The 21535-nt window shown below is 33.9% G+C and overlaps 1 protein-coding gene across 1 annotated transcript in view; it reads right to left on the bottom strand.

Moving 5' to 3' along the window:
* Window positions 1-212: 212 nt before the first annotated feature.
* Window positions 213-21535, bottom strand: part of SSBP2 (single-stranded DNA binding protein 2) — a 118888-nt gene continuing 97565 nt past the window's right edge. Inside the window, exons 11-15 of the mRNA XM_012664474.1 lie at window positions 18516-18586; window positions 16482-16560; window positions 14196-14224; window positions 7346-7444; window positions 213-827 (exon numbers count right to left, since the gene is read on the bottom strand). Of these exons, the coding sequence (XP_012519928.1) occupies window positions 798-827; window positions 7346-7444; window positions 14196-14224; window positions 16482-16560; window positions 18516-18586 (308 nt within the window). The 3' untranslated portion in view covers window positions 213-797. The remainder of the gene's footprint in view (window positions 828-7345; window positions 7445-14195; window positions 14225-16481; window positions 16561-18515; window positions 18587-21535) is intronic.

Below are 21535 nucleotides of genomic sequence, written 5' to 3'. Positions count from 1 at the left end.
ATTCAAGAACTCCATTTAAAGCAGTTATTGCAGAAATATACTGTGTGTGGCCCCGGTTAAGCTTTTGTTGATTGAAGTGTTTTTCTCAAATAAAAGGTACAAAAATACTGTTCACTGAAGGTAACTGAGGAGTTGTTTGATTCGACATAAAGATGAAGACACACTCTCTTCTATTTTTGAGACACTACACTCCGTGATTCACAGGATAACTGGCATCAGACTCAATTTAATGAAAGCTCTCAAATAAGCGATTTTATTCCTATCCATGATTGCAGACATTTACAAAACCATAACATCTGAGTTCACCTTAAAAAATAACTTATATAAAGCAGTGATATACACAGCACAAAATAGTTCAGGGAGGGGGCAGGAGCAACTTTTAATAATTAAAATGTAAACGTGAAAAAAAGGATGGAATAAAAGTCCCTACTTATTTCTACTGAAGATGTCATGTGATAATATTTTACAATGTCCTGTGGGTCGATGTATGTATGTGTATATGTTCATATAGCATACACACATACAGTACATTCTCTTTCCCACACATATACATACACACATAATTATTTGCAGTTCGGTTTAGGGCAATTCTAATGTGCCGCTCCGTACAGTTGTTTGAATCACGGTTGGACCCGCTTTCTTCACAAAATAGGGGAGAGAGCAGGAAATAAAAAGGTTGGTTTGGTGTGACTGAGATTCCTTTGTTTAACTGTACACTGTGATGAATAATTTTCTTCCGTAGTAGTTCTGTGAAGGGCTGACTCACTGTGGTTTTCATGAGGAGACTTGGTAATGGATCACACACTCATTGTCATGCTAGGGGAGTACTAGAAGGAAAGAAGAATCCATATTTTAACAACAATTCTTTCACAGACCACTAAGGTTCTTCTTGGTACAACAATAGAAACAATGAATTTTAATTTCTTATACTTTCTTTTATGCCCAAGCTTTTAATCTAATATAAAATAAGAGAAAGAGTAAATTTATAGAGACTTAACTTAGTCCTGAATTTTTTAACATTTCCCCTAAAAAGCAATGAGTCCTACTCTCTCCTTGGACCTAGGAGGCTGATAATTACTCAGTCTCTCAGCCTTTTCCTTCCAGCCAGACTTATGTTTTGTAGGCACTTGTAACAAATTTGGGTAAATTCAGTTCAAGGTTGAATCATAACGAAAAAAGTATGAGGACTAGTCTTTGCTATCTACTAACTGTGCAAACTGGGTAAGTTGCCTAGCCTCTCTTGACTTCAGTTGCTCTACCTAGAAAATGGGTTTAATAATAGTATCTATCTTAAAAAGGTTTTGGGAGGACTGATTACATATAAAATCCTTAAAACCATGTATTTATTGAATACATAGAAAGTGCTCAGTAAATGTTAATGTTGTAGGGAAACAAAACAAAAACTAGCTGCCCCCAAGAAGATCTCATCGAAGCATTTAAAATCTTAAGAGTCCGATTTATACTTTAGCATGTAAGCCTCCTGCCCCTAATCTGTGACTCCAGTCTCAACCCACAGTCATTTCTGGGTTGCACGTGGGTCCACATTGTTGTTACCTGCTTACTTGTCAGTTTGATGAGGCTGATGAGTGATAAAAGGTGAGGCTTTCAGAAATTTGGAAAAGGCAGTTTCAAAAATGATATAGAGAGGAATAAAGAGCAATTGTTTTGATAATTATGTCAATCTACCCTTATATTCTTGGGGAATAGACTCTAACAGAAAAGTTCTAGAGCAGCCCTGTCCAGGAAAACTTTCTTCAACGATGGACCTATTCTACAGTCTATGCTGGCCAACACAGGCCACTAGCCACATGTGGCTACCGAGCACATGAAATGCAGTTAGTGTAATTTAGGAACTAAATTTTTAATGTTACTTAATTGAAATTTATTTGAATTTAAATATACACATGTAGCTAGTGGCCACCGTTTTGGACAACACAGTTCTAGATCGTCTGAGCTGTGGGGATAGGCATCCACTCGCAAATGGTAATGGTCTCTAGATGAAGACGGTTTCTAAATTAAAATGTAAATGTGGACCCCTGAATATTAAATGTTTTATTGGAAATCTGTGAGGACCAGGGCAAATGGCAATTCCTTTCAACATGCTAACAATAATTGTGCCTCATGGAAAGAGGTGGAACTGGCCCCAGGCTGCAGGGGCTTAACCAGGAATGGTGATGATCCTGGGCTGGGGGAGCATGAACTTTTTAGAAAGGTAGCAGAAAGAGGACAGACTGAAATGAATTCCAGACACGCTGAGATGGACGGCAGAAACCAGAAGAGGTACAGGTGAGTCCTAAGGTAAGGATGGATTATAGTGAGAAAGCAGGATTCCCCAGGGAAGGGCACAGAGTGACAATGGCTCAGCTGGCAGACAACTGGACCAGAAGTCATTAGGGCTCCAACCCCAAACATGCACTGTTCCTGAGTAAAGGTGGGTGATAGGCCTGGAAAAAGGGTCACTGGACCACAGGGGGAGGATTGTTAATCCTTTAACATGGGTCAAATCAAGGAAAATCCACTTGCTAATCACTTAGCCTACAGTTTTGTTTCAGTACAGGAAAGTGAAGTTACATACTTGAATTGACTCTGTATGTTGGATTATAGTGAGTACAGGGGGTTAAGAGGGGAGACTGCCAGAGAAGAGAAGGAGGATTCCTTCCTCTTAACCTTTACCCTTGATAGTGGCAGCAAACAAGCACAGCAAAAGCAAAACAAAACCCCCAAACAGTCATAGCCAAGGGCCGATGAAACAGAGCCTACCCCGACCCTGTGCCGGAATGGGAACATACTCCCATTTCAACATAAGATGCCATGCAAAGTCTCACGTTGTAAATAATGACAGCAAGCTTCAATGAACTATCCACAGCCTTCAACTCAACAGAATTATGTTTTGGTATTTGACTTTTAAGGGCAAAAACAACAAGAAAAGAAACAGATACCAAGGTTTTACTAGAAATAGAAAAAATTAGAGAGTAAGGCAAAAATGGGCACAGAAAAATTTAATCTATGCTTTCTATAGCTACTGTTATTTACAATAAGAACTGGTGATCCAATCAGTGCTGTCCAATAGAACTTTCTACGATGATGGAGATGTTCTGTGCTGTCCAGCACAAGAGCCACCAGCCACATGCAGCTACTGAGCTCTTAAAATGTAGTTAGTACAACTTAGTAACTGAAAATGTAGCTGTACTTAATTTTAATTAAATAGCACAGCTAGATAATCATTATTTTAAAACAAAGATTTTATTGAGTATCCTGTGTCAAATAACATAAAACAGCAAAAGATACTAGAGCATTTCAGAAAGGACCTCAAAGGATATGTTTTTTAGAAAAGTTTCTGGTTAAGTCACAGTTAATTCTAGATGCCATTTCATTTTATGTATATCCTAAATAATTAGGATTTTAAAAATTCTTGAATTCTTTTTTTGTAAGTATTACTCCGGTTCCTTCACATATCATGTAACATTAGTAAATGGTGTTAAAAGTATGTAATAGCCTTCATTCTAATATACACATTAAAAGCATGTATATATATAAATAGCCATATGCATATGCACATGCTCTGTTACCAAACATTTTTATTGGTTACTATTAATATCATCTCTTAACACTAGCAATTGTCAACATTTTTAAAACCTGTGATATTTCAAATGTTTCAAGCAAACCTTATAGAAAAATGATAATTTGTTACTGATTTGGTGGGAAGTTAAGAGAGCTACGTTTTCTCAGGGAGGAAACTGAGTGAAAAAATAGGTCCAACAATAGAGAAAATAAGAATCAGATTTAGTCGGAAAGGATCGAAGCCATCAGCTCCAAGCAAGACCACTCAGAAAAATGAGCAAGCATCTAGTACAGTTTAATTTCTGAGTTGTACAAATAACTGTAAAATGACATGCTGTCTTTGGTATAGTGAAACAGTTTGTATTTATGCCTGTGTGCTATTCTCGCTCCTAAGGCTGTAAACTGCTCATCTTCAGCTGCATTTAATGAAACTACTTCGAATAAATAAAATTAGGGGAAATCATGAAATTTCTAGGAAAACTCACAGAATGAGCAAGCAAAAAGAAATTTTTGCTATTGAATACTATCCTTCAAAGTAGTGGAGAGGTGGCTTATAATTTTCCAGAAGTAAAGGAAGAGTAGGTGTTAAATGGAGTATCATATTTAGAGACATAAAATATTCATGGTGTACTGTACTGAGACCACACTTGAATGTTTCTATTGTACTGCTGCATCAATATGCCATGACATATTGTGCCAAAATGCTGTGATATCAGGTTGCCCTGTTTCAAAACTATTCGGAGTCTAGTTCTCCTCAATTAGATGACAAAATGGCTCTTACAAAGCTGTCATCAGCATTACTGCTTGGTTTAGCAAAAAATACAACACCTAAAGATATTATTTTAAACATATACCTACTTATTTTACCTTTTAATGCAAAATATATTTTGAGATAATATGCCTTGGGATGAACTTGTGATTTTTTTAACTTATTATACTGAGTTCAGGTACCATAAAATCCATCAGAGATATCCATTAACAAAGATATCTTTGAACAGTGTGTATAAATTCCTGTTTATACATGTCAAGAACACTTTAGATCTCACTATATTTCTATGTCTAAGCATCTATCTATATACTACTTTATTTTCTTAGTGAGAAAAAATAAAGAATAGCTCCTCTACTCTGAGCTAAAGTGAAATAAATTTAGTGTGTGTGACTACATAAAAAAATTGGGGCCGATGTGATTTCTTCACCGTAGCAGAAAATGACAAAGGGGAGGGAGGGGGATAGGAGATATCTACTGCCTTGTTTGTAATTCCTACTTGATGCCATGACTTTACTGTCATGACTACTCAACTGATTAAAGTTCAATACCATGGGAAAATATTTTTCTAAATTAATTCAGGAAATAAGATCAAGCACTTTCTTTACTTGAAGAGGGCATGAAAAACTATTTTTTGTATTCTGTACTTTTAAAAACAAACATTTTACAGTTTGAACACTAGGGGGCATCTTTGTTACTTGAAATAAAGGGCCTTGTTTGTAATCCAAAAAAAAAAAAAAAAAAGCTGAGTAGTGAAACATTTTCTGATTCATATTTTGTTTTGTTAAGCATGTTGGCACTGTAAGGTTTATGGCTTTGGGTTGGGCATTTTTGTTTCTATATTAATTAAGTAGCATGTGTGAGGTGACTAGGACAGTATCTGGTATGTATATAATAAGTACTCAATTGATTCACTTCCTTTCTAGGCCTCCTTCTCTGGTTTAACGTCAAGGTAAAGACTGAGAAATCCTCAAATGACAGACTGCTCAAAAATATGTGTATTTCAGAGTTATGTGTAGTGAAAAACATTAGAATTTGCAAGTTCATTTACTGGAAAATGTTTTCTTTTTAATTCATAAATAGTTCTGCTTTTCTTTGATTACAGAAAAGCTAATTAATTGGGCATAGCTAGCTTATTTACTTCTTTAAAGTCTTACATTTGTCAGCACTGAATCTCTTTTGTTTTTCTTCCTCTCTCCTCTCATTGTCTGATCTTATAAAAGTCTAAACAAAAATGTGTGGTAATACAAGAGAGAAAGCCACAGATAACAGCGACATCACTCGTAACAAGTCAGTTCTCCTCACTAGCCAGACGATGGCCAGTGGGAAGGCTGTCCTGCCCTCCAGGGCAGTGGTGCAGTTTCTCAGGCCACCAACCAGTTATTTTTCCTTTTGTGACTTTTCTGGTGGGGACAGGAAGGAAGGAGGGAGGAGAGAGGTGGGAGTTTCTGTTTTCTGCTAATTCTGCCAAAAGTCTGGCGTTGAACCTCCTTCTTGGGTTCACGGGCAGTGAGGCTGGTCAGGAGTCAGGGGTGGAAGCTGGTCTCTTTTCTAAATGCACTTACTCAAAAAAGGATCTGCTGTTTTGCATGTGCATAGTCTGAGATTAAAGGGTGTGGTTGGTGCTTATTCTGTGCAAATAAGTTCTTCAAGTCCTGTTTTATCTCATTCTTTGCCCCCATGAAGAGCTTTCTGATGCCAGTTCTGAAATGTACCCCATTTCCAACTGTTAAACAAGGCGGCAGTCGCCAATGACAAATCTGGGAAGGAGGGAGAGGGGAGAGTTCCTCCTGTCCCTGTCCATACCGTTAAAGTCATATGGAACGGTTTTCAAAAACAATGTTTCCAACCCAACATTAATCATTTTCTCTTACTTTTAAAATACATGGCTCATATCTATTATAGCACTCATTAATCTGACATATTTTAGTTATGTAAGCATCTATTTTTCCTACTGGACTGTTGTCTTTGAGGGTAGGTATGTGTTATATTTATTTCAGAATATATTGTCTTTAACCTAGTGCTTTACATTTAGCAGGCTCAGTAAATGTTACACTGAATTATCATATACTTCTCTGAATTATACCATTTTATTGCTGTGAAAATTAGCAAAAAAAGAAATAAGTGTCTCTAATTAAATAAAAGTGAACACAGGGAAACTAACTAATTTGTCCATAGTCCTGAAGCAAACCAGTGAAAGAACTAGGATCTAAAAAACAATTCTCCTGATCCTAACCACTATGATTTAAACTAGGGAACTCCTCATGTTTTTCTCATCACTGACCAGCTGAGCTTTTGATTTTTTATGTGAATTTTAACATATATCTTCTTTGTCCTTACTGGTCATATATATCCTGCAAATACACTAACGAGCAGCATACTTTTATTTCTGGTTTTAACAGAAATAAAGTCTAAAAACTGGGGAAGTCTTGTCCTGTGCAGAGGTCCTAGGTGGATACTAAGAAGTAAAAGAATCCACAGAACACTCAATCTTGGGTTCCATTTTGGGAAGCGCCCACTCTGTGCAAAAGTAGACATGCTATTAGCTACTGCTTCAAATTCTGATAAAGGTTGAGTGAGGCAAAATGAGGGTAGTTTGCCTTCTGATTCTGTCTGTAGTTTGGCAGATTCTCCAAAATAAATTTTAATGATGGCATGAATCCTATGAAGATGAAATTTGTTTGGGTTTTGGAATTTAGACATTTTAGTAACATAAAAACTTATAAAAATTATCAAATAGGCAACTCGTTTCCAGTTTGCTCCTTTACAGTGGATGCGTTCTATGAGAAAATTAGTATTATGGTTTTTGCAACTAAGTATACAGGAGTAAAAAAGAAAAAGTTTGTCTTTTAAAAATTTTTTCAAAGAAATTCTACTTAAAGGTTCTTTTAACTTTTAAAAGATCAACCGATTGAACTCTAAGATAACGGCAGTATTAATGGCTTTATGCCCTCATTCTAATAGAAGAACTTCAGAAATAAAATCTGTATATAATAATATAGTCAAGGGAATACTTACACTTTCACTCTGAAAAGGATTTAAGAAATTTCCCCCCATTTCGCCATCATCCCTTGGAGTGCCCGGTTGATTACTCAGGCTCATATTATTGGGAGAATTCTGTAAACAAGATTTAAAAAACAAGGCGTTGTTGAAGATTTTAATTTCCCTCTTGCATTGTACTATTTCAAAAATTGAATCTATAGCATCATCTCTAAGGACAAAGCATACTTATAATTTTAATCTTAGACTTCTACCATGTGTTCTAGTTCATTCTTTGTACTTTGACAAGTACTAATGCGTTCCCAAATGAAAATTTAAAAATAAACAAAAACACACAAAATAACCTACCACAACTATTTTCTTAGTCTCAGAATCAATATTTATTCAATTTCTTACCCTCAGGTTATAGAGTTCCTAGAACTCCGGAGGGTTTAAAAAACATTCCCAGCAGGGGTGTGATGAAGTAATCCTACCCACTGATAAGGCATGATGGAACAATAACTCCCTTAGTGATTCACTCATCAGACTTTAAAAGGTCACAGTTTTAATGAACATTTCCCTTTAGTTTTACATGCAGTTTACACATAACACTATTTCAACTATTTTTTTTATATGGACCATAAGAAAGAAAGGAAGACAGTTAACAACTTTAGTTAAGAACAAGAGAGATTGCTTAGGACTTGAGAATTCTTTATGTACTCTAGAGGAAAAGGGGGCTCAAAAATAAACTGCTTTAGAATATCTTCCTATCCTTAGTTTAAGAGCAGATTTACTTTTCAGATAAAATGGCTGCTGTTAGCAATCTAAGCAGATACTAAGTTAGTAGCACACTGCTTCGTATTCTATTTAAATTTGCTAGTCTCATTATTACTGTGCAATTTTAGCCGTGTCAGTATATCTGATATTCCACGATGATAAGAAATACAGAATGATATGGGCATATAAAGCAAGTTTACACAGTATCACGACTGTGACTGAGGGTTCCCTTTCAAGGTCCAATTTATTGACTTGTTAAAAAAAAACTTCAGGGTTAAACATTTTTATTTGTTATTTCAAATGGAAGAAAGATTTTAGATTGTTTCCCTAAGTCAATGCTATTTATATTGTTTTGGAATAAGTTTTTGGATTTTTTAAAGAAAATTGCTCAGAGGATTTTGACTTAGCTACAAGTTATTTCATAAGCATTAAAATTTCATGAGTGAGTTATTCCCAAAAGAATGTGTGCTTTTTAAGAATATGGTTAAGCTGTAAAGCAGAGACAGGTAGATGAGCTGGTGGAAATACACTTGTATCTTGTCTTGCTGTGCAACCCACAGGGAGGATCTGAGAAAAAGGAACCTCTGAAGTCCATAGGAGTTCTATATGCCAATAAACCCCAAGGACTCAGGAACCATACTTTAATAGCATAAAGAGGATTCTACATTTTTTTGATAAATTTTTCTCTCAAAATGTTAGTTTCCTAAGTATATAAAAAAGCAACTCCACTTTGATATGAACATGAATATCTTGATTTCCTGGAAAAAAAAATTCAAGTAAAATTGAACTAAGTGCACTATTTTATAATTCATTGATTATTAGAATTATTAATTAAATAAACTGTTTTTTGAAAACAGAAATGACAGTGGTAACTGAGCTCAAAAAGGAAACTGAATTTATAAAAAAAAAATTATAAGATTTACCCCAAATCTATAAGTCCTTTTGGTCAATGCAGACTTCTATCATTTTATATATAATGGAGAGATTGGTAATATCAGAATAAAACATAATCTAACATATACATAAGAAAATTTAAGGATGTACTTGGAAGCTGTATATTTTATATAGTCAAATAAAAGAACAAAATGAGCCCTGTTCATTCTTGTGTAACATTCTCACCCCCTGTAGTATATGGGTGCCTTGAGAGAAACAGTGTATCTCTGACTCAGTTGGGGTTCTTTAAATCTCTCCTGCACTTTTGCCATATATCATTTCTTGATTTATAATTCTGGAAGTTTAGCTAACTTAAAATCTGATTCCTGACTCGTAGTGTGGATTTTAAAATATTTAGAATTTGAAAGTAACAATGCATTGGTAATATTAAAATACTTTCAGTGTTACTATTTGTGCTTTCCATGCAATCTCTTCATAGCATGGTGGCTCAGCATTACATGCTTTATTTATTTATTTTTTTGGTCGTGGTGGGATATTTAAGGACTTTGAGAGGAAGATTAAAAGGACACATTCAACATACAAAACTGAGATAATATCAGATCTCTGAAATTTATTCCTATCCAGCTTACTGGACTGTATTTGAAAAGCTCAGAGTGATAGGACAATATTTTTTTACCTTGAGTAATCTTTGCAAAATATGAAAACAACAAAAGCTCTTCAATGGAGAGTCTCACGGAAATTGTGCTGTCCATAACCACTGAGTGACATGACGATGATACAGGCTGAAGAGCAAGCTAAATATTGGTATCTGAGAAACAGCAAAGACAGCGGTACCACAAGCCAGCCCAGAATGGGCTATGAAGGTGGGTGTCAAGGAACTGTGTGTATGCTTCATGTAACGGCAGCTACATGTGTGTATAATGTCTCCAGCAGATTTTATCATCAAGGCAAGAATATAATGTACAAAAAGGATTTAGGTGGTCAAAAAGAAACTCAAATTGCATGAGCACATAATAAGGGAATAAGGAATATAAAAGAATATAAGAGTCCTTTTAGCTATATTAGGCATGTTGGTTACATTTCTTATTTCAGTTAATGTGTATTTTATTCCCTACTTTAAGAATTTAGCTTGAAAAAATATAGTTAGGATTATATGGATTCCATCTTTAAGGGATTTTATTATATTCTCATTTACCTTTTCCTCTAGCTGGAAAGTTTTTAAGCTATAATATCATACATGAATTATACACACACACACACACACACACACACACACACACAAACATACACAATACACCACACCCACAATTTCCTCTGGCTGCCATGTTTAACTCTTTTAGACTCCCTGGTCTCTGATTTTATCTTGTAAGTATTCTTCTATATCTTCTCTTAATTTGTAAGTTATTGTCCCTTCTTCCATCGTCAGAAATTGTTCCAAACTATTAAAATTCTAAATTTTTAAAATTTCAAATTAAAAAAGTAACACTTGTAGAAAATTTGGTTCTGCTTATAATTAGAATAAAATAACATTATTCTAAGCCCTTTGGTAGTGGCTTTTGAATTGATTTCTCACAGGCTGCCAATAATGAGTTTTATAGAGTATTGTTTTGACTCTGCAAGCCTCCCAAAACTGCAAACTGCCAGTTGCTCTCCCAATGGGTATAACTGAGCTGGAACTCAGGCCAGCACACCTGAGATGATGGCAGAGACCTACAGTTTTCAGTCAGCTCCCTTGGGAACAGTGTGGGATCTCTAACTGGAACTAAGGTTCTTGAGGTCAGAAAGCTTCAGGTTGAAAAGATTCCTGTGATAATTTATTAAACATGATATGATCAAGTCTTGCCCTCTCATAAGATATTTTTTAAAAACTCAAAAATATAAATGTGAAATATCTTAACGTGAACTGCAGAATTTCTTTAGTTGCTTTCCTTCTAAGAAAACAAACAATATGCTTTTCTTCATCCCCAATCCCTAAAACAACTCCAAAGAAAAATATTTTTGTTCCATTGATTAAATAGGTGACTCCTAAGTTGAAAAAGAGACGAAAGGAATTTCACATTTCATTAAAAAAGGCTTCTAAATTAAAGATAAATTCTGCATTTTGAGAAAGATGTATATGAGTTTTACTAGGTAATCCTTAACTGAGCAAGAAATAATTCTGAAACTTCATTTGAAACTTGGATGCATTTTGCCACTGAAACAGTGCTGTTAAAGTGCAATTGATGGAGTTCCTAGCCTTGCCCACAAAAGACTGCGTAACTAATGAGAAGGAAGATATTTACAATGTCTGTGGTACTTCATATCCCTTAGCATATGTATGTTCACACTGGGTTCCAAACAATTTTCTGAAATAGCCAGGGAATAAACTACAAGGTCTAGTTTATAGCTAAGGAAACTAAGCCTATGAGGGATTAAGTCACATGTTCCCACAACTTTTATTTCTTTCTTTTTTCCTTTCTCTTTTCTTTCTTGACAGAGTCTTGCTCTGTTGCCCAGGCTAGAGTGCTGGGGTGTTAGCCTAGCTCACAGCAACCTCATGCTCCCACAATTTTTAAGTACTGTAGTAGAACCAGGGTTTCTGATTCACAATTCAGTACTCTTTATCTATCTTACACATAAAATAGATAAAATAGAATATATACTTTATACAATAAAAAAGTAGAAAAAGAATTGAAGTACTAATAAATGATATTTAAAAATAGAGTAAGAAGTTTAAAAAAAATATGCAATACTGGTGCTTGACAAAATACAACTTTAACTGGAGAACTGGGAAAAATGTAGCTAGAAACCTAAGAGGAATTTTGAACAAAATTACTAAGCAGTAATGGTTGTCTTTTGATTCACAAACAAGAATAACTAGAAAAAAATAGGATGAAAACGAATGAGCCCAGGAAAAAGAAAAGGGAGGAGAAATAATCTTGAGATAGCTGGACATGTGTTGGAAAAGGAAGCAAGGTGGGATGTGGAGGCAGTGACTGCATACCTGAGAGTCAAAGACTGAAAAATTAGTCCGTGAGTGGAAAGAGGCAGGGAGAAAAAGGACTGGGGAGGGTGGTATACAACACACATGCTGCTGCTGCTGGGAGAAAAAGTGGCTATAGAGCAAAAAACAGCAGTGCTACCATCGCCCAGGGGAGCCAGGTTAGAACCCAGAGCCAATGGACCCACAGCGGGGGCAGTGTAGAAATAAGCCATGTAGGAACTCAGTAGAAGGCAGCTACAACTAGTCAATGCCAGTACATTGTTAAGTGGCACTTGTGTATCACTTGCAGGATAAATCTTACGTTAATTTATATATGAACTTTGCTTTGTAAAAGTGTTTCCTTATCATATTTGTTTGGTCTCCTCAGTTACACTGCAGTTCTTGAGGGTGAAGACCGTATCTTATTTATCTCTGGACTTTGAGAGCCCAGCATAATGCCTTGGTGCATTAAGGTTTACTGAATGAAGGAACTCTTGCCCAAGCAGAAACCAGTTGAGGGCAGAGAACATGTTTGTAGTTAATGTTTGTAGTTAAAGAAGTCTTTTTTATCCCTCTGTAGTGCACAAGGCAATACCCAGCACACAAAAGTACACAATGGGTGGTCAATTAACGCGTAGAGAATAAGCAATACATCATCAGGCAAGAGAATGTTGTACGCAGTGGGCATAGTATAGTGGGAAAACCTTGTATCCGAGAATAGGAATGGGAGAATGAGCACAGAAGGAATAGCAATAGATCTGACATGAGGGCAGATTAAAAGGTGGCATTTAATTCACTGTGACTCTATTTACAATTTTTAAAGTGCTTTATAAATTACATAGTATTTGCCTATATAGAATTTTGTTTACATCTATCTAATGTACAAGGGTATAGGTTGTTAGTGAAAATTTTAAGATGGCTTAAAGCAATCTGATCCCACTTTTGTGTAATTAAGGGTCATCTCTAGATATGAGAACATGCTTCTCAACTATGACATTAGAAGTTTCACTGGTGACCACTAAGTACAATTCAGCTAACTCAATTTTTAGAAACACCTGAGATAGCCAATGCAATTATGGTTATCTGACTTGCAAAGGTGTTTCTAAGAGAGAAGGCTCTGATAAAGTTATACGGGAAATGCTATTTTGAAAACAGGCTTTATGAATACTATTTCACAGAGGTAAACTAGTGCCCATTATAAATATGTATGCATTTTTAGAAAAGAAAAAGATCTTTCTGATTATTGCTAAACACAGACATGCAAAGTGCCTGTAAAATTTGTGAGGCCAAGCAGCTATACCTATTACAAGTATAATGCCAGAATACCAATTATACTGTTTTTTTTTAGCTTGAAGTCTTAATTTAAAATGTTTTGTAGCTCAATCTTATTTTATTTTTCTTGGCATCAGGAATTTTACATTATTACACATGAATATAAATTAGAAATAGAATTAAAAACAAAGTCATTCTTTAACGAATTTCTCTATTTACTGATACAAAGCGGATGTCTAAGAAAGTCCTTCTGGTGGCAGGTAACAATTAGTTCTTATCAATCATTCTAAATATATTTACTTGTAGAGAATTATTTTAAATTGATCATGACCTGAAAAGTATTTAAGCATTATTCTTCAAAAAATATAAGGCATTTAAGGAAAGGATTAATTTTAGATATTACTACAAAAGGAGGAAAAATGCAGACACATACTAATAGAAGTTTCACTTTCCTACTTGTACTAATGAAATTTTTCTCTAATTACTTTCTTACTTTATTTTGGGGACTAGAGTAATAACTGTGGAAATCAACATTGCCTAATGAAGGTTTGAAAGACCAATTGGATGTATAAATGCAATGTGCTTATGACATACAATAACTACTTTTTGAAATTTACCTCTCCTCACATTGCTTTAGACAGCTTTAAATTTTCAAGAGTATCTAAACTCTGTCACTTTGTTTTATAAATATGTAACATCATAACATGATTGAACTGGTTATAACTGATATCAATTAATAATGTATAATATGTCCTATGAATGAATCTTAGCATGTTTAGGAACATTCTTAAAAGGCTTATTTTACCCTTTCCTACAGATCATATACATTAATATTTTTAACTTCCAATTAATTATACCTAGCTTTCTACTTTCAAACTATTGTTCAAGAACAGAATTCATAAAGTTACTCTAACAATTTTAATGAGAGTTCCACGAGAAATAAAATACAGATTAAAAACAACACAGAGGATACACAGTACTCACCTTGGAAATACTGTCCATATCTCCTGAGCCTGAAGCAAAATATGAAAAGAAAGCCTTATTAGTATTTCAATTAGAAATTAAGTACTACTTTAATTGAAATAAATGCAGTACACTACATGTATTTTCCAGTGTGTAGCTCCTGAGCTTTTAATCTTAAAAAATCCTTATTCCTTTATACTGTAGAGTGAATTAGTATCATCTGATGGCAAATGTAAGGAATTCTACCTCTAGTTCCCATTTATTTTTTCTTAATACAAGAATAAATAAAATCATGGTTATTACAGATTCCTGAATGCGAAATATTAGAAAGATCATTTGTATATCCTACCCAATTAAAATTTAAAAAAAATATATATAATATATATAAAGATCTCCACATATATTTTCTGAAAATGATACTGTAAATCTGATAAAATATAAAATGAATACTTGTAACAATATTTGACAATATTCTGAGCCATTTTTATCATAATAACCCAAAGCAAAGTATTCTTAATAATATTAAAAAGTTGACAGTAATCAATATTTATGGCAATCCATCAGAACTAAAAATGTCTTCAAAATATATTTTTATTTTGATTCTTGGGAGAAATGAACAGTCGATATTAATTTTTCTTGTGTAAGAAACAGTAGAATCATACATCAGGTAACAAAGAACAATAATCAGATCTTTGCCACAATATTAGCTTTATTTTAAACTATTTTAAATAATTAATTTTCCTAGAATAAACATATTATAACATCATAACAGTACAGTATTCAGTTAACATCACAAATAAAGTTAGGGCTTATTAACATGATTAATTTACAAGTAAATAACAAATTCTTAAATACTGAACACATATATGCAATCATAAATATATATAAAAATGTGTACTGTAATAACGTTCAGTATAGAAAGTAATGAAGTAGATGCCAAGCGTATGTGAAACTCTTCTGAAAATCTGTTCCAGTGAATAACTGAGAGCATTCTAACTATGGCCAAATGGTATCTTTTTGTAAATAATTCTACAAATAAAAGACTGGAGAGTGAATTATTTTGCAATAAATTGGAAAATAAAACTCTAGCCTGGTGTTGTCCAACAGAACTTTGTGTGACGATGGAAATGTTTCTGTGATGTCTGTTAAGGTAGCCGTTAGCGACACGTGGCTGCCGTGCACCTGATATGTGGCAATGCAACTGAAGAACCGAATTCTAAATTTTATTTAATTTAAAATTAAATAGCCACACCTGGCTAGAGGCTAATGTAATTGGACAACACAAATCGAGACTTTGAAACCTAGTCAAATAAGATGGATCCTTAAAAGCACTTAAGTCTCTTAACGTGCTGTGAATAATCTGCAAATAATTTCTTGATTATTGAAGTTATATAGATTTTTGGGGTACCAGAGGGGGGCATTTCCTAACGTTGGGAGGGGGAGTGAAATCTGTACATAACCTAAATTACTCATGGGTATATTTTCTCCAATTTCAGTAAAAGATGAACCCTTTCCAAAAGAAAAAAAATTATCACAATCCCCCCACCCCCATTGTCAACTTTTAAGTTAGTTTATGATGTTACTTAAACATATTCAAACATAAAATGTCTTTTTTTCGGTTTTACATTTGGCCTGCCTATAAATATAGTGTGCTGTGTGATCTAGTCAATTTTGTACCACTTGTCTTTATTTCTCACTGTTGTACGACTTTTTATTCACCTTGCAAATATTTGGCTTCATTTACTAACAACGCATCATTTATGAAGTATTTTTGTAACCATTAGTCACATACTAGAAATGATCTTTATCATGAAGACAACGCAGGTAGTGTTCTCTCATAAGAGAATTATTCAGAATATGATTATCAATTTTATTTCAAAAAGGAGATGAACATTAAAATACAAAAACAAAAATTAAAAAATTCTTGCAGAGAACTGAAGTTCTTTTGAGACTGTGTCCATAGACTTCTGGAAACAAACTAGCTGGAAGAGTCCTGCAGTCCTCCAGGTTATGCATGTGTGATACATGCCCAAAGCAGCAATGTCTCCTTTTATCATAAAACACCAGGTTTTGATAGGTTAAAGTAAATACTTGTGAATATGAGCTAGAACAATTCTCACACTTCTGATTTTCAAATAACCTCTAGTTATAATAACCAATATACTATAGATTAAACTGTCAGTTTGATGTAAAAGTTGAAGCATTTTGAAATGAGCATGTAGAAGTTGAAGCATTTCATAATATCCACTATATAGAATTAAGATTTTGTTTTGAATATACTCTAAGCATCAAATTTAAAATCCTTACCTAAAGAGCCATTCATGTGATGTGATTCCATTCCTCCTAATCCACCCATGGGGCCATCTGATCCAGGGCCCATTGGAAACTATTTTAAAAATGAAGAAAATTACTGTAATCATGCTGAAAACAATTGCTTATCTCAATGTTACAATATCCATATTTAATGTTATAAGACACAGCCATAACTTATTTCCATTTTCAAGTTATGGAAATTTTTTACTTGATTTTCTTCAGCCTTATAGATTCTCTAACCGGACTGCCCCAATTCTCTCATTTCATCTTCTGTATGTTCTAAATATTTACATTAATCTTCGCTCATGTCCACATTTTTCTTCTTCAGATATCGTAAACTAGTGCAAATGAGATGAGCATTCTCTTCTATGATAATGACAGATTTTATATTAAAACCCAAAGGTAGTTCTTAAGAAGCTGCTAAAGCCATTGGTTAATTAATAAGAATTATTCAACATCATTATGCCAACATTAACATTTTTCTTAACAATCTATCTTTGTTCAAATTGACATAATAAATAATTTCATCTTATAGGTTAAATACATTTATCTCCTTAGGGATAGCTGAATATAGTTAATTCTTGGCAGTCTCAACTATGTCAGTTCAATAATAGACATTCTACAGCAGTTCTATTTAACATTTTTTTTTAAAGTAGCGGAATTCTTTTTGTTTTCTTTCTTTTTTTTTTAGGTGAAATCTTACATTAGAAGCCTGGTACAAGCTAGATGTGACTAGTATGTGCTATGATAGAGCTGGTGATGGAGAGCCCATGGCCTGAATACTGAGAAAATCTGCAGCCCAGTTTGAAGACAAGTTATCTATAATTACCTTACATTTACAGTTAAGACAACTGAGTGAAACACTTTCTCTTAAAATTTCCCAAACTAAAGTATTTCTACCATGTTGTATGGTGCAGAATACTGAATGTGGTGTGTGTGTGTGTGTGTGTGTGTGTGTGTGCAGATGGAGTGGTGGTGGTTATTAATCATGACGGCTTTTGGGGAAAAATACCTGCCAACCCTGGAAGTGATGGGCTTCCATCACTGTGAGCATACAAACCACGTGCTTGTAAGTTTTCCAGGAGAATGCCATTTTTTGCTTCATAAAATTGAGGATCTAAAAGCACATGGATCAATTTTCAGTAAATAACCTGGAATCTACATAAATGCCTCACGGATAAGTCAAAGAGGTTGACTTTGAACTTACTATTGTTATTTGGCTTTTATCAAAAGCATAGTTTAGATCTGGACTGAGAAACTGGTGCTGATAAGCCCAACAGCCTGTGAACTTACTTGGTTTGGGCCTTTTATCTGGCCCCCACAGTGTTTTAAAGACACTAAAACTACAGGCATGTTTGGCCAGTTTAGCACGTAACATACATACCTTCTGATTTTTGTTTGATTTCAGCTACCCTATATACATACCTATATGTGTATTAACTATAATCTGTTATAAATATTTTTGTTAACATGTAGGCCTTATATCATAAAAAAATAAAATATTTTCCTGTGAGCTTTTGTGAAAAAATCATGACCATATACTTTACTAAGAACACCCAAATTCTTCCCGTATAACTACGTCAACTCTGTATTTTAACCGTAGATTTCATATTCTAAAGAAAAACCACCATATTTAACTTCCCAATTTATTTTCAAGTTCATGAGAATTAAAAAAAGATCACAATGAAGAAAATTTAGTGATGTTAAAAATGAGGTTAACATAAATGATTATACATAACCTGTCATTTTCAAGTAGTCAGTAAAATTATTAAGTATTTGAGATAAAATGACACCAAGATTCTATAATTGGTTCAGTTTTACATTTAAATTATATCAATATAAAGTATCTGGTATATGTTATGCATTGTTTTTTTAATGCAGAGCATAGAAATAATTTGATTTTTCTGATATTCAGTAAGCTCCTGGCTAATAAAATATGATGTTTAAATAATATCCAGGAAATGGAATATACTCAGAGTTTGAAAGTCTTCAAATACATCCCCAAAATAAAAAAAAAATCATATTTACATTAGGCCTGTTAGGTCCAGGAGGTACTGCATTCATTAAAGTATACATGTTATCTCCAGAGTTGGTTGAATCTGAAACAAAATATTACTTAATTAACATCCTTCTCTAGAATCTATATCCAAGTCATCATGAAGTAATAATCAAAGATGATCTGGATACATACACATATTGATAGCTGCAACACTTGAAATTGTCATTATTAATGTTCAGAAACAAATACCTGGCAGTCATTTTCTGACTCAAAAATTATCATTCTGAGTTCATAACTTAGGCATTCAAGAGGAATAATCACTTCAATCATTCAGGCAAAAGAAATATTACTTTAAAAGTCTAAAAATTACAGTCAAGTTTTTCCTTTTTAAAGAACAGATACTTTTTGACTTCTCTAAGCAATTATGCGTACACATATAACAAAAATCTCTTAATTTCAGATTCAGTAATGTTTCAGTTTTCACTATTTTCTGAGGTTTTCTATATACAAATTTAAAAACTAGTTTTTTAGTTAATAATTTTTACTGAAAAATAGTTTTCTTAGTGAAAGCTGGTGAAATATCCCAGCTTACTCCCAAAAGAAAGAGCTTAGAGCAAGACTATACAATTGAAATGAAAATTCTCTTTCTTGAACTAAATAACAGCTTCCTCCAGCACAACTTTTCATAATTTTTTCACTCATTTTATTCTTGATATGTTAAAATATCTGTAGTGTATATTCATATATACAACATTATATAGTATTAAAAAACTTACACTTCATGCCTATTAGCTAATTCTAATTAAGTCTTGGAGCATATGTGCTTTTATAACGTAAAATCTAGAATGAAAGGCTAAATATTTACTTGAGGAAATATCAGTTATGAAATATGGCTTTCTGTTTTTTCACATTATACAGTTTTCTTAAATATAATGTAGCAGGCCTCTCTATTTTTAAAATAAATAAATATATTTCAAAATTTTTGTACTGATTCAAGACAGGAGGTAAAAATCTTCGCTTTCTTATGGAAGTAACCACAGAGTGGGAAATGGGCAATTACTTTTCCTCTTACTGTGTGATTACTTATCAGATGTCCATCAGTTTACTATTTTAGTGTGTACCACCTTACAGAGTAGGTGTGATATCATTTATTGGTTGTTTGCCAACAGTGATCCATAAATCTAAATATTATATTTTACATCAAAATGTCAAAAGGGTTAGAATGCCTATCTAAACTTATTTGTAAGTTTATATTACGTAAGGTTCTAACCTACTTTTGTGACCTTAACTCTTTTTACATCCTTATGTATGCTATATTATTGTCAACCCAGGCTACTTGTTTTTTCCTGCATATGACCAATCTTTCTATCTCCGTATTTTTGTTCTTCCTCCAAACATCTTTTCAATCTCCACATACAGAAACTCTACTGACTACTGAAGGACCCTTTAAATGTTCACTATCCCATGACAGTTTTTTCTGGTAGTTCCAAGTGCAGGAGTGCTCCCCTGACCCCCAGCTGAGTTCTGCCTTGCATTGTAGTTAATGTTCTATTGTCTTATTCTCTCCTGCTTCTAGCTAGGATATGTCTGACTTCTTTTTATGCACAGAAAAACTTTACAATAAAGTGGATCTTCTGGCACCTATTTTGAGGGGGGTGGTGCTGGCTTCATGTTAGAGCAGTGACTGAGACAAGGATGAGTATGTGAAAGAGTAGGCAAAAAGACTAGGAAGATACACTGGTGGCAATTTCTGGCTTGAAAGGAAGAAGCGATATGATTATTTATCACCTGCAATGTTCATTGTTACTATAAAATTTTTTTAGTCTTGCAGTGAAGTATTTATTAATCACATGCTACCTTCATAAATTAAACATTAACTTCACCATATAAGAATGTAAATGTGGACAAGATGATCAGTTCACATAATTCTATGAGGTTATGAAGTATGAAATGTCTGATTTCCTTAAAGTACCAAGTTTGACAGTTGATATCTCTGACATTTCACTTTGACATTTCTTTTTTTATTTTTATTGTGAAGGTATATCCCCAGTCTTTCAAACACATGGTTTGGCTTGTGATTATCTTTCAAAGTTTTTTTTTAGAGCAATTTTTTGTATGAGTAAGTTAAAAATTCATGTTATTTTTTAATATGAGTTCCGTCGTGGAACCAATGCAACACAGACAGCTCAAAATATCAACGAAGTGTTTATGCATAAAGGCAGACCATTTCTACACCATATTGTTATGTGTGATAAAAAATGGATTCTTTTTGACAATTTCAAATGTTTGGCACGATGGTTGGATAAAAATGAAGTGCTGAAACACAGTCCAAAACCAATATTTATTAAAAAAAGCTACTGGTTTGCTGGTCCGGCACTGGTATTATCCACTACAGCTTCATGAAACCTGGTCAGTCGCTTACAGCGGATGTCCACTGCAACCAACTGGACAAAGTGATGAGGATGTGTGCGATTAAGTAGCTAAGGTTGGTCAATAGAGACAAGCTAATCCTCTTGCAAGACAACATTCGACCACATGTCGCACAAACGATGCCACTCAAACTACTTAGGCTGGACTTAGAAACTCTCTGTCATCTACCATATTCACTAGACTTTGCGCCAAGTGACTACCACTTCTTCTAGGCTTTGGGCCACTCCTTGCAAAGAAAAATATTCCATTCTTAACAAGCTGTGGAAAACACCTTTTGTGATTGCCACTTGCTCTCCAGGCTTCTTCACTGCTGGTATAAACAAGCTACCATTAAGATGGCAAAACTGTGTTGATAGTTTAGGAGCAAACTTTGACCAACTGTATTGCTTCCTGTTTGAGATATAATAAACTAAACGTTTGATTCGAAAGGAGACATTTCATATTTAGTGATCTAATATCTTCAATGAATTGTTTCATTTTCAATGAAGATGCTTTCAGAACAGAGATCACGAAATATTTCTGGATACAGCCCAAAGAGTTAGTGAAGCAAAGTAAAATTTTGTATTAATTATCAAATTTATGATTTTTCTAAATAAAAAGCTTAAAATTAAAAATTATT

Source organism: Propithecus coquereli, unplaced genomic scaffold (genome assembly GCF_000956105.1).
Source record: "Propithecus coquereli isolate 6110/MARCELLA unplaced genomic scaffold, Pcoq_1.0 Scaffold9, whole genome shotgun sequence".
NCBI lineage: Eukaryota > Metazoa > Chordata > Mammalia > Primates > Indriidae > Propithecus > Propithecus coquereli.
This window is presented reverse-complemented; position numbering and strand designations above follow the sequence as displayed.